The sequence below is a fragment of the Mustela nivalis genome (genome assembly GCF_964662115.1).
Source record: "Mustela nivalis genome assembly, chromosome: 17".
Classification (NCBI taxonomy): domain Eukaryota; kingdom Metazoa; phylum Chordata; class Mammalia; order Carnivora; family Mustelidae; genus Mustela; species Mustela nivalis.
Window position 1 is genome coordinate 39,668,641 of NC_139036.1, and position 13,876 is coordinate 39,682,516.

At 48.2% G+C, this 13,876-nt stretch overlaps 1 protein-coding gene across 3 annotated transcripts in view; it reads left to right on the plus strand.

The window, feature by feature from the left end:
- Positions 1-5,141: 5,141 nt before the first annotated feature.
- The window catches only part of SOCS7 (suppressor of cytokine signaling 7), a 32,423-nt gene continuing 23,688 nt past the window's right edge, over positions 5,142-13,876 (plus strand). The window contains exons 1-2 of one of the 3 annotated variants that reach the window (XM_082704754.1): positions 5,142-6,303; positions 13,135-13,199. In XM_082704754.1, the coding sequence (XP_082560880.1) occupies positions 5,333-6,303; positions 13,135-13,199 (1,036 nt within the window). In that variant the 5' untranslated portion in view covers positions 5,142-5,332. The remainder of the gene's footprint in view (positions 6,304-13,134; positions 13,200-13,876) is intronic. The other 2 variants (XM_082704755.1, XM_082704753.1) reach the window with 2 other exon arrangements.

Below are 13,876 nucleotides of genomic sequence, written 5' to 3' on the forward strand. Positions count from 1 at the left end.
GGACTTGATCCCGGGACCCCAGGATCACAACCCAAGCCAAAGGCAGATGCTTAACTGACTTAGCCACCCAGGAGCCCCAGAAGGGTGTGGATTCATGCAGGTAGCCATAGAACAAAGCTCCCGCCTTCCTCTCCTGCCGTCTTCCATCACTCTTGTGCTCTCCACTATCCCACTCCCAGAGATCTGGCCCCACATACATAAGCTGTCTCTTGGCTTCGTTCTCTCTCGCTCTGCCCACTCCCTTAAACCTTTGATGTCCCAGAGCACGGAGTGTATGCAGCAAGGGATGGGTGATGATTTCTAGAAACTCCCTTTGCTTTACTGGTGGGCTCTGCAAACAGTTCTGCATTGGATCCTAAGTGAGAACATCAGAGTGGGAGGGAGAGGAGGGGCTTGAGGACAGCCCCCCAGCAGAACCCCTATGATGGCAGAACTGGAAGGGCCTCTAGTTCAGACCTTTCTCCGATAGAGAAGGAAAATAAGACTAAAGCTGCGGGTGGGCATCGTTGACCTTCTCAAAGCCATGAAGCTGCTTGTGAGTGGAGTCAGACCTGTAGGACGCATGCATAGCTCTCTCCCCAGCCATTGTGATTCCGTGTGCTAAGAGAGAGGGATGGAGGGGAAAAGGCACCCATTCCAAGCTCTGGGTCTTACTGGTTACTGTTAGTGGAGGGTCACGAACACACTGTATGAAGACATAATAATAATAATCGTTTTGATCCCCCAAGAAGCTTTTCATAATAATAACTACTAACATTTGTGTCGTGTTTTCGCATTTCTGTGTAAGCTTTCATTTAACCCCCACAAAAGCCCCTGGGGGGAATTATTAGTGAACCATTTTTGCCAATAGAACACAGGTTCAAAGATACTAGATTATTTACTCTTGGTCGTCCATCCAGGAAATGGTGAGTAGGACTCAGAGTAGCTGGAGAGCTCTAGAGGGGCAAGGATGGTCCCTGTCTCCCTTATCACTGCAGCCCCGAGGCCTAGCCCACCACTGAACGACTAAGTGATCTCAGGAGCGACTTCAGTTCTCTGGGTTTCTCTTCCCAAACCTTTGAAACTAGGGTCCTACCACTTCAGGGACCACCTAGATGGGCCTCAGTGAAAGAGATATGTGTAGACGCAAGACCCATTCAACAAATACACACAAATTCAATTCATACAAAGATAACACTTCCTTTACTTGAAGCTGAATTTTCAATGCTTTTTCCCAGGACCTGAGCTCTAGGCCTCACATTTAAGGAAGTGGAGAAAGGCAGTATTCCTTGCCCTGCCTTAGAAAGAGCTTGGGGTGCCTGGGTGGCTCAGTCATTAAGCGTCTGCCTTCAGTTCAGGTCATGATCCCAGTGTCTTGTCAAACCCTGGGTTGGGCTCCCTGCTCAGCAGGAAGTCTGCTTCTCCTTCTCCCTTTGTTTGTGTTCCCTCTCAGACTGTCTCTCTGACAAATAAATAAATAAATAAATGAATAAATGAACGAATGAATGAATAAGCAGACATAAATAAATAAATAGACAAATAAGTAAACAAACAAACAAACAAATAAAATAAAATAAAGAGCTTGGATGTGTTGCCCTATGTCTCTGTGTGCTCTGGTGCTGGGGTGGTACCCTAGATGGGGTCCACACCAGGTGTAGACAGAGCTTCCCTCCCAGGCCAAGAAAGTAGCTGGACAGCAGAGGGCGCTGCAGAGCTACAGACCTCGCATTCGTAGGCTAATTAACCGGTTCTGGGGCCGGGGAGGTTTTCCAGAGACAGCCAGGTATCTTGAGCTGTTCTTAAGCCTCTGGAGTTCTGTGATCCTGTAGCAATTTCTCTTCTTTTCTCCAGAAATCTGAGTGACACCTGCCAGGGAGCTGAAGGAGAGTGGGTGGTTTTGAATTCCACTTCTGGAATTGTGTGACCTTAGGTAAATAGCTCTCTGAGTTTCAGTTTCTTCATGGGCAAGGGAAGACGGTTTGTTGTGCAGAATTAGACATGAATTTGTATCAGGAGCCCCTTGCAAAGCATGAGGTTGAACAATCATCCCACGCTTCTATTTCAGTGGTCCACTCTGTGGCAGGAAGCATCTGTGGCACGGGAGGAGTCCATAATGGGTGAAAAACAGATCTGGCTCCTGCCCTTGTGGAGTTTACAGCCCAGTAGGGAAGACAAGATTTTGATCAAATAACCCCACAGAGAGATGAAAAAATCACAGCTATGTCGGAAGTGTGACAAAGCAACGGTATGCGGTCTGCGAGCTGGGTGGGGAGGAAGTAAGGACCCAGGCAGGGAGAGTTCCCTGAGGTAGTGAGGAGTGAGTTCAACCTGGGGGTTTATAGGAGTTTAAGCTAAAAGAGAAGGGAAAAAAACCTTTCAAGAAAAGGAAATAGCTTATGTAATGGCCACATGTGTACGAGTCTCACACAGGGCTAGAGGAACTGCCCTAGAGAACAAACTGAAGGCTGGTGGGAGATGAGGCCAGACAGAAGCAGGGGTCAGATCACACGGGACCCCACAGGCCTCCTTAAGGAGTTTTCTCTTCAGCCAAAGAACGATGGGAAACTACGGAGGGATATAATCACCGGTTACAGACAAACTTCCATGTTATTTATTTATTTATTTATTTATTTATTTTTAAGGATTTTATTTATTTACTTGACAGCGGAGATCACAAGTAGGCAGAGAAGCAGGCAGAGAGTGAGGAGGACGCAGGCTCCCTGCCGGGCAGAGAGCCCGATGCAGGACTCCATCCCTAGACCCTGAGATCATGGCCTGAGCAGAGGCAGAGGCTTTAACCCACTGAATCACCCAGGCGCCCCTCCATGTTATTTTTTAATGTTAATTTTAGTCTTAAGTAATCTCTACACACAAGGCAGGGCTTGAACTCATGACCCTGTGATCAAGAGTCACATGCGTGGGGCGCCTGGGTGGTTCAGTGGGTTAAATCTCTGCCTTTGGCTAGGGTCATGGTCTCAGAGTCCTGAAATCGAGCCCCGCATCAGGCTCTCTGCTCAGCCTGCTTCCCCGCCTCTCTGCCTGCCTCTCTGCCTGCCTCTCTGCCTACTTGTGATCTCTCTGTCAAATAAATAAATAGGATCTTAAAAAAAAAAAAAAAAGAGTCGCATGCATTTTGGACTGAGCCAGACACGCGCCCTGAAAAATTTCTGTTTTTAAAAAGTTCTGTCTGGGGGTGACTGGGTGGTTCAGTCGGTTAAGCGGCTATTTTAGGCTCAGGTCATGATCCCAGGGTCCTCAGATCGAGGTCCACATCAGGCTCCCTGCTCAGAGAGCCCACTTCTCCCTCTCCCTCTGTCGGCTGCTCTGCCTGCTTGTGCTCTCTGTCAAATAAATAAATAAAATCTTAAAAAAAAAAACCCACAAAAACTCTCTCAGGCTCCAGCTCTTCACTCCAATGCACCCTCAGGTACAAAATTGCTAAGTTCTGCTGGCTTATCCTTCCTCCTATCTGTTGCATCTCTCGACATCTCTCAGGGTACAATTTCAATGGTTTCCTAACTGATCTCCCTGCCTGCTATCTCCAGTCCAGTTGTCTCCCTCCCCTCCAGTCTATGATCCTCTACACAGCAAGCTTTCTCTAATTTGAGATTTACAGCATGTCTGCAAGTAAATGAAGCAGCCATCCTGATTCCTATTTTGCAGATGAGAAAACTGAGGTATGAAGGTGCTGTGGAGCTGGTTCATACAGGACTGTGAAATCTGTTAAAATTTCAGGAATTCTGTAAGCCAGTTGTGAAACACAGCCACTATTCGAAATTAAATTATGTACACTTATAATTAAATTATGTTTAAAACAAAGGTAATAAAATTTTCAAAACTCATCACTTTCTAATAATTTTACTATTACTATTTACCTGTGTTCCTGGGGTTGTTATTCTATCTGCATGATGAAACTATTACATAAGGGTACCTCACTGTTCATCTCTAACTCTGTGTTCAGTAACTCTGTGTTCTGAAGATTGAAATCAGCCATGGTGGGAGTATTTACACGATGGATATCAGCAAATGCTACAAATCAGGCCCTTGATTTATTGTTTTGTTGATTATCTATATTTTAAAAAGTGATGAAGGAAAAATTTGTAATTCAGATTTAAATTTAATTGTTATGCCTGTAGCCATTACACCATGAATAGTACAAAAATTAAGGAAACATTCTTTTTTTTTAAAAAGATTTTATTCATTTACTTGAGAAAGAGAGAGGGAGGGAAGGAGAGAAAGGACACAAGTGGGGGAGGGGGCAGGAGAGGGATAGGGAGAAACAGACTACCTGCCCAGCAAAGAGCCCCAAGGTGGGCTCCATCCCAGGACCTGGGGATCATGACCTGAGCCGAAGGCAGACACTTAACCGACTGAGAAACCGTTTTGATTCAGCAAGCAAGTCACTCCCATAATTGACAGTTAAGACTGTCTTTTATTTTTTTCACTTTCCTCTTACACTGACGTTGAGGAAAACATCAACCAACATTCATGCTGCAATTCCTCGATTAATTGAAACCTTAGGTTGGCTACCCACACAAGAGTTTGACCAAAACCAATAAAAGGATTCTTGAGGATCAATTGGTTATATAGGATTTGCAACTGTATACTATTATTATCATTTGTAAATTGTGTCCTTTACATCAGTAAAATTCATAATAAACTTATGTACATATGTATATATATATATATATATGCATACAATGCCCCCTGCCTCCAGAGAGCCAACATTCATCATCACACCGCTGACTCTAGAACACATTATTCATGTGTCATTCCACAGACATTTACTGGATGCCAGCGGGGATACGGTTAGTCAATGAAGAAATGACTTGGCCAAGGTCACACATCGAAGGCGGCACAGCCGAGACATCCAGATACTCCCCCAAGGCCAGGCACTCTCGGCCAGGACCAAACCAGGCTTTTCAGGGCCGCTCCCCACCACACCGGGGAGGGGCGGCTTCGGCCTCAGCGCCCGGGAAGTGAAAAGCGAGGGTCGGGACAGGGGACCAACGACCAGGCTAGAAGCAGCCCACCGCCAATAGCGGCCCAGGCTGTACTAGACGTCACGCTCCGCGGAGGACAGCGCGAGCACGCCCCAGGGAGGGGGCGTGGTTACGGCCTCCCGGAAGTGACGCCATCCGGGGGCGGTCCTCGGCGGCGGCGGCGGCGGCGGCGCGCGGCCTGGGCTCGCGCTGGGCTCCGCGCGCCCCCCGCCCCCCTCTATGAGGCAGAGGCCGCGGCGGCCGTTAGCGCTGTCGCTCCGGGGGCCGCGGCGGGCGGGGCTCCGGCGGGGCCCGGCCTAGTCCCCACCCCAGCCCGGCTCCCAGCCGCCCGCCCTCCCTCCCTCTCCCCGATGCAGGGGGCCGAGCTCCGGGACGGCGAGGCGGCGGCGGCCGCCGCTTCGTACCGCGTCCTGAGCCGCCTGCTAGGCTATGGAGAGGCGGTCCCCGAGCCAGGCCCGCCGCCGCCGCCCCCGGGCCATGGTCCCCCGCCGCCACCCTTCCTCGCGCGGCCCGGCCCGCGGGGCTCCCGGCCGCCGCAGCTGATGGTGTTCCGCAACGTGGGTCGGCCGCCGGAGGAGGAAGACGCGGAGGCGGCCCCGGAGCCGGGACCCTCGGAACTGCTGTGTCCCCGGCACCGCTGTGCCCTGGACCCCAAGGCCCTGCCGCCGGGGTTGGCACTCGAGCGGACCTGGGGCCCGGCGGCTGGACTGGAGGCGCAGTTGGCGGCTCTGGGGCTCGGGCAGCCGGCGGGGCCGGGGGTCAAGACGGTCGGTGGGGGTTGCTGCCCGTGCCCGTGCCCATGCCCCCCGCAGCCGCCCCCTCCGCAGCCCCAGCCGCCTGCTGTCGCCCCGCAGGCCGGGGAGGACCCCACGGAAACGAGCGACGCGCTGTTGGTCCTGGAGGGCTTGGAGTCGGAGGCCGAGAGCCTGGAGACGAACAGCTGCTCGGAAGAGGAGCTCAGCAGCCCGGGCCGCGGAGGAGGAGGGGGCGGCCGGCTTCTGCTGCAGCCCCCGGGTCCCGAATTACCCCCGGCGCCCTTCCCGATGCAGGACTTGGTCCCCCCAGGGCGCTTGGGTAGAGGGGAGCCGCAGCAACCGCCCCCGCCCCCGCCTCCTCCCGGACCCCTCCGGCCACTGGCGGGCCCTTCTCGGAAGGGCTCCCTCAAAATCCGCCTCAGTCGCCTCTTTCGCACGAAGAGCTGTAACGGCGGCTCCGGCGGCGGGGATGGAGCCGGCAAGAGGCCTTCTGGAGAGCTGGCTGCTTCTGCTGCGAGCCTGACAGACATGGGAGGCTCTGTGGGCCGGGAGCTGGACGCGGGGAGGTGAGACTGGCGGGGGGCGCTGACTGACAGAACTTCCCTTTTCTTCTTTCATATCCCTTTTATTCTGCTGCGAACATGATTCTGACAATTCTTAGGATGTGCTTTTCATAAGGATGCATAGAGACGTAGGCCTAAAGGTGGTGACTTCGCCCATTAGGTCAGAGCTATTTGGGGGAACAGTTTTCACTCTTAGTTCAGTCTGGTGACATTTCTCAGCTGGTTAGCAGCCCCCCAGTTGGGAGAGGATTTGAAACCATCCTCCCACCCCCACCCTGGTCTGGCTTTTATAAAGTTTTCCAAGGTGTAGGTCTACCATTACTTCTGGTAAGGAGGTTGCTGGAAATGTTTGGTCTTAGGGGCAAAAAGTTGGTCCTGTAACCGTTTTGCTTATTATTCTCTCTGTGTTCCCCCCACCCCTTTCATGCTTATGCCTACAAATTATGTGACACACTTGTGTGGCTGTAGGCCAGCAATTGTTTGGGCATCTCTATTCAAAATGTTAATGTTTGCCTGGTTGGTTTCTTTTTTTTTTTTTTTTTTTATTTTTTTTTTTTTAAAGATTTTATTTATTTATTTGACAGAGAGAGAGATCACAAGTAGGCAGAGAGGCAGGCAGAGAGAGAGGGGGAAGCAGGCTCCCTGCCGAGCAGAGAGCCCGATGCGGGCCCCGATCCCAGGACCCTGGGACCATGACCTGAGCCGAAGGCAGAGGCTTTAACCCACTGAGCCACCCAGGCGCCCGCCTGGTTGGTTTCTTAGATAAACCTGACTTATCTTAAGCCTGTGCTGACCATCGACTCTGAGGATAGAAAATAGTTTGCTCTCAAGCCGGTGTGAGTGTTCTAAGTGTGAGGTATAGACATGGGTGTGTGGGTTCTAGGCCAGCTGATGAAAATTCCAAACTTAGTGGTTGTTTTTTTTTCTCTGCATTTCTGAAGGGTGGACGGCACTCTGGCATGCAGTGTTAGGTCTGTATACTAGTTTAAAAGCTGTCAACGTTTGTGTCAAGTGAGACTTCCCTTGTGGTAACTGCCTTGGTGGTTTGCACTGCCGAATGGGTTCTGAACAAAGATTGGAATTGTTTTGGTGCCGCTCATGTGATGGATTCTTGAGACACACTGGCAACCACAACCCAAGGCTGAAGAATGGGTAGACAATAGATTTGAGAACTTTACTGTGTACCAGAATCACGTGGGGAGCTTTGGGAAGAGATGAGTGTGCCTGAGGGCCCAAGAGTTTGAATTTCTACAAAGCTTCCCACATGACCCAGAAGTGTGACCTCCACTGGGAACCACTCATCCTTGGACTTCTTTCAGGGGAGTTTACGTGCTCCCAAGAGAAAAGTATGGGGTCAGTTTTGACTTTGCTGCCCTTTCTGAACAGTTGGGCCAGAACATCATCTTGGGGATCAGACCCAACCCATATTTCCTGAAGAAGTCAGTAGGTTGCTGTGTGTTGCCCCCTCAGGTAGACCTATGTTTCTGCCTTTGCTTCCCAAGTGAACTTACGCTGGGAGCTCAGGTCTTAAAAACTGTGTGGCTTCCTTTTGTTGTAGGCTCAGCATTCGATGCTCTACTTCCCAGTTGTAGAGGAAATGTTCATCAGAGGAGGGGGAGGGCAGGATTGAAGCCGTGGGTAATGACATAGGATAGACTGCTAATTTTCTTGTGGTCCGTCTTGCCTTTATTCCATATTGACCAGGACTCGGTCTAAGATTTCAGAGACGCCAAATACGAGGTGTGGCGTGAAATTAGCTGCTATGTCTAATAGATTAGGAAGAGGAAAAGGCATTTAACATTATATGGCTTTTTGCTTTTGGAAGCAGAATTTAATGGTCATTGGCGGCTCTGTTACCAACCCTCACACTAAGCACAATACAGATTTCTGCTGCAGAGCAAATTGGGATGTAGCTCTGCAAAGAAGCTTAGTTCAGGGCACTGGAGAATTACATTTTTTGGTCCAAGGGCTTTCTCTGATGAATTGAAGAAGAGCTAGGTATTTGTGTATGAACGTTTGGTTGACTGCTATTAGGAGGCAGCGTGTTGCACAGAGAACGTGAACATCTAGGTTCTGCTTACAACTCCAGCGTCTGTGGAATGTAGCCAATTTTGTCTTCATGCTTCCTCTTTTTTTTTTCCCCATCTGTAAAATGGGAGTGATTCTCGTCTTGTTCCTGTCCTTGTAGAAATAGAGTGAAGACAAGAGAAATTGAGATGGAATATTTTGTGTTCTTGGAGAAGTAATAAGATTGAACTGGTATTTCTTTTTTAATGCTTAGGATTTGGTGCTGCTAGATTTGCTTGTTAGCTTTTCCACAGCTTACGATGTGCCAGTCTTGTTGGCAGCCTCGCAGCTGTGAGAAACTTGGTAAGTCTGGCCAGGGTAGTTGTGATTTCTATGGATCTGCACCTCCTAAGTGCACCCCGTTGGGAGGAAGGATGAGTTTGGAATTTTAGGTTGTTCTCTTTTTTTGATTGGTAGGGGCCTGGAGGCTGTGAGAAATGTCAGTCTTTTGCCAGAAGGTATATGGCCTCCTGCCTTATTGTTGTTTGGAATTAATTACGGGTCTCTGCAGTCTTCGCTGTATAATTTGGGGCTTTTCAGTAACCTCTGGGTATGGTTCTCTCTGCCCTTCTCCACATCTACCTTTCCCACAGCTATCACTGGAAAGTACCTCCTGCTGTCATATTATAAGGCTTAATAGTTTCCATGTTTTAGCATGAAGCAAACCTTTACTTCTTTTCAGATGCTTTAGAGTCTGGGAAATGGACCTGCCTGGATATAGCAAGTCTTAAGTCTTCTGTGTGATAGCTTAGAGAACCCTTTCCAAGTGAAGGAAGAAGTGGGCCACCGACTAATCAGGTTTCTCTTCTGGAGAACTGGGCTAGGCCTTGTAACACACATATGTTGGAATTCAAAGAGCTGGGCTTGATGCCTGTGGGCCTCGGTGTGATATAGAATTGCTATTTCAGGAAAACCAGTGAAGTTCCCTTGTCTTTTTCACATATGTTGAGCTGATTGTCTTCCTTTGTATTTGCTGAGAAATGGCATTTGATCTAACCTTTTAAAATCATCACATAATACACACATGGTCAGAAATATGGGTACCTTGTTCATTTCTCAAGGTTTGTTTTTTCAGAGTTAACAGTTGAGATTATTCCTGGCAGACTTCGTAATTGTGAGGTGGGAAAATGGAGAATAGTTCTGTAGTGGTTTCCTATCTATTTGTTTGGAAAAAAGATGGAATTCTGGAAAGAGAGGCAGGCTGCCTTGGCATTAGTCTGGGGCCCTGCTGTCATGGAGAGACCCGGCAGACATGAGAGAGCCTTCTCTGTTTCCTCGGGTCTTTAGGTCTAAGGGAGTGTTTTTGAGAATAGTCTGACGTGGCGAGAGCAAGATGACTCTATGATGTGTGTTGAGGAAGTTCTGACTGTGGGCTTGGGTTTTGGGTCCATACTCCGTGGATCTTTTTAACTCTTATGCCACAAAGTGGTTGTGGTTGGCATCTTTCGGAGTGAGCCACCTAAGTTCAACCTAAATCTTTGTCCATTGAGCCTGTATCTTTCATTCCTTCACATTTTTCCTGCTAAAATCATTCCAAGGTTTTAGACCTTGGACCACGTCTCTTGGCTTTTCCCCGGAAGTTCCCACCATAGGTTCTTCAGTTGGTGTATGATGGAGTTTTGGATCTGACCTTGCTGCACAGATGTCTGTGTATTGGAACTACAAATGAACACATGGTTTTTGTGCCTGCAGCACATGAACAGACACTGGCTTATGACGTGTTGAAATGGCACGGCTGGCTGACTTGGCACTGTGTGCTGTAGCAGGCGCAGAGGTAAATTGTGGCCATCAAACCTGGCATTTGGACATCTGAGTTTGGGAGTTACTGTAGAAAAGGACCTGTTTAAGTGTTAGGACATCAGTAGATGGGGTTTATGGACAAGGGAGAGTGAGGACATCATTATTTCGTGGTTTATATTTTAGGTTTCAAGGAATTTGAAAAGTGGCCAATGGTTTTATCAATGTGTTGACGGCCTGTCTAGTCTAATGCTTGTAACCCATTTTCTCCCACGGATCTGTTGCTGTCCAGTCGGTAATTTGCAGGGTGGCAGTGGACAGAGGCATTCTCTTTGTCATCTGTAGCACAAGCAGTGTGTAGCTGACACAAAGGACTGCTAGCCGCAAAGAAGACCTTTGCCTCAGGTCTTCTGCTGCTCCTGTCCTTTTCTGACACGTGAGATACAGCCCACCAGATCCTCCCCACCCTACCGCTCAAGTCTTTCTACTACAAAGATGCAAGTGGCCTACTGGCAGAGTTAAAATGACTTAACTCTGCACTCTAATGCTTGTCAGGGTGATCAGAGTGATCTGGGGAGGAATAAAATAACATGGGAATGTAGTATGGAAGGGTTAGTTAAAAATGTTACTGGAGCTGAATCATTCATGTTGCTTTCCCAAAACAGCCCATCCAGCTTAAATGGGCTTTTATCATTTTAAATGCTTCAGACCTACAAAAGGAGATATATAAAGTGTATGTACTATAATAATAATGAATTGCATACTTGGGTACCCACCACTAAGCTTAGCAAATAGAATATTATTAGTAGCTTTGAAGACCCCTGTGTGTTGCTTCCTGATTACATCTCTTCCCTCCCCCACATAACCACCATCCTCAATTTTATGTTAATTGTTCCCTTGCTTTGTTTTTTATAGTTGTCTGGATTGGTCTTTTCATGAATGACTGCCATTAGAATGCTCTCAGGATCCTTGAGACAGAAACTGCTTAGGATTTTTAGTTAGCGTCTACCCGAAGAGGGAAGGAAGCACTTGTTTTTATTATTAGCCTATCAGCCCCCTAGACCTTCTACCTCTTCAAGCTTCCTGCCCCAAGGCCCCCTTATTTTCCAGAAAAAGCCATCCTAGGGCTCTCAAATGGCTCTGCCCATGTTCAGATTCTGATGTATTTCTTTCTCCAGATCCTAGAAACTATGATTTTCTTCTGCAAAATGCCGGGGGTGGGGGAGAAGATGAGCCACAGTGAGAAGGCCCCCGCAAGATGTGTGCATTTGGGTACTGCCGTTCTTCAGTGCTTGGCACTGAAGAGACTCGTCCCCAGCATGGGCAGATGGCAGAGTAATGCAGCTTCCTTTGAAAAGAGGCAAACGGCCAAGTGGCTGAGGTGTGAACCCTTTGAGAGGCCAGTGCTTTGGGTTTCTGCTTACTGGGTTTCATGTTGTACCCACAAGTTATCAAATAAAAATCAGCTTGGAAGCCCTTCAGTCTTAAAGTTCATGTCCAGCAGAATTAACTTTCCATCCCAGCCCTCTAGAGCATTGGAACTAAGCTGCAGACTGTCACAGGCAACTTACATAAACAGAGGACTCCGTGGTTGTGTCTTGTTTTGACACAGCCATGTCTCTCCTGTGTGCGACTCGGGTGGGGCAGGCATAGGCGGCGCCATCGTTAGATGAGAAGTCTCAGCGTGGAAGAAGTTGCAGAGGGAGCGTGAGGTAGGAACCCAGCATCTTGGCCGTTTCTGAGTAAGGTCTTCGCAATATGGTTTTGAAATTTTGTTTGGAGGGAGTCTTGAGAAGCTTAGACATCTGTGTTAAAACAAATGTGTAAAGATCTTCCAAAGTCAAATAATTTAAATAGGGTTTCATTTCGGATTTTCTATGCAGCTTCTCTGTTGGTGCATTTGAAGTTTTATTTGGTTCTTGGGTGAGAGTAATTTTGGAAGTTGAGCCAGGTATAAGACCTAGAGTCAGGCACTCAATTTGTGGGTTTTTTTTCTTTTCTTTTTTGTAAGTCTGGTTTGTTGCGGCATAGTTTATGACCACCTAAAATTCCCCCCCCCCCTTTTTTTAGGTGTCTAGCTCTATTAATATTGGCAAGCCTGTACAGTCATATAAGCTCTGCCATAGTCCAGATATAGCATATTTTTATCACTTCTGCAAATTCTTTACCTTGTAGTCAATTCAGTCATCCTGAGGTAAGGTTTTTGAACTTAGCACATTTCTGGCCAGAAAGTCTTTGTCAGAGTCTTTTGGATTTCGTTCATTTCTCACTGAAAAGCCAGTTGCAATTGGTACAAAGTAAAGTTACCTGTGGTGTATCTTTTCACGGGAGATCTGGGTTTTCCAGCTGGCTCCCTGGAGCAGCATCAAGAAGCCATGGGGAGCTGTGTGACTGGCCGCTCAGAGAGGAGAAGGGCCATTTTCTTTGGGACCCAGGCAGAGAGCCCTTAACCTGAGGGAGCCCCCGAACTAAGCTGATAGTTTTGCCCTATGGCTCGGGGGCATTTGTATAGAAAGCGGGGATCTTAGTGGTTTAACATTGCCTGTGCTTCTTGTGCCATTCTCAAGTCCAAATCTATTCCCTCGTTCCCTTTGGGACCTTCTGCACCTTGGGGCAGGGCCATAGGGAAAGCGTTTGCTCCAAAATGGCACCTGCTCAGGTCAAGAGCCAGTGTCTTGACTCCCTTATGAAAATCAGCCTTGCATCTGTCTACCTTCCTCTAGAAATGGACTTGCTAATTCCCACTCAAGGTGTTTTTCTCTTCCATTATGCTGGATGTCAAGAGATCTAAAGGGATTTCTCATTGCTTTGTAGGCTGAACTTCAGAGCAAAATTTATTTAAGAAATTGCCTGAATTATTTCATTCTCCCCCTTTACGTTTTAGGCTTTGTTACAGACGTGTTGTTGACAGTGACTGGGATTTGTTTGGTTTTTCAGTGCATCTAGACTTGAGTGTCGTAGTGACTTAAACGCAAATGTGCTCATCCCCTCTCCTCCCTCACATTCTCTGTGTGCTCTCTCACCTCCTAGGAAACCCAGGTTGACAAGAACTCAAAGTGCCTTTTCTCCAGTCTCCTTCAGCCCCCTGTTCACAGGTAAGGGTGACAGCTCTCTTTTTCTTCTGACCTCTGAAAGCGGGAGTGCTCTAAGACCTTGTCAGGGGGCGCTTACAGATGCTCCACAGAGCAAGCTTCCAGCGGGCCTGCAGTCACTTCCTTCATTCCATGTCCACTGGGGTTGGGGAGAGGCTATTTTTATGGTGTGGAATGTGTTCTTGACTTTGGAGGCTTTATAGTTGGAGGTAGAGACTTTATAGTTGGAGGTGGCATGGCAGGTACGCAGTGCTCCGTTCAGGGTTAACGATATAAATTAAAAGTAGGAATTACAAATTTATAGGCTAACAGTGCATAAATGACTCTCTAGAAGTCATGCAGTTCCTGTTCCTGCTTCCAGGGGAGTTCGTGGATGATCTAATCAACATGATCCGTGATCATCTGGTCTATTTTTAAAGACTCTGGGCAAAGGGTATTACGTGAACTCTTGGCTTACCCATCTGGGGGCCAGGGGTTCTTGCAGCTGTTGGAGTTCTTCATTGTGTCTAATTTAAGTCTTTCCTCTTGCAGGAGGGAACACAGTTGCTCAAGTAGGGAAAGCGGTCGAATGTACTGCCTTCTCCTTAATGGGGAGCTTGTTCAGATAGGGAGCCTTTTCCTTATGTCAGTCCTATATGGAGCTCCTGCTTGAGTAAGTGCCAGAGGAGGTCTCTAGCACA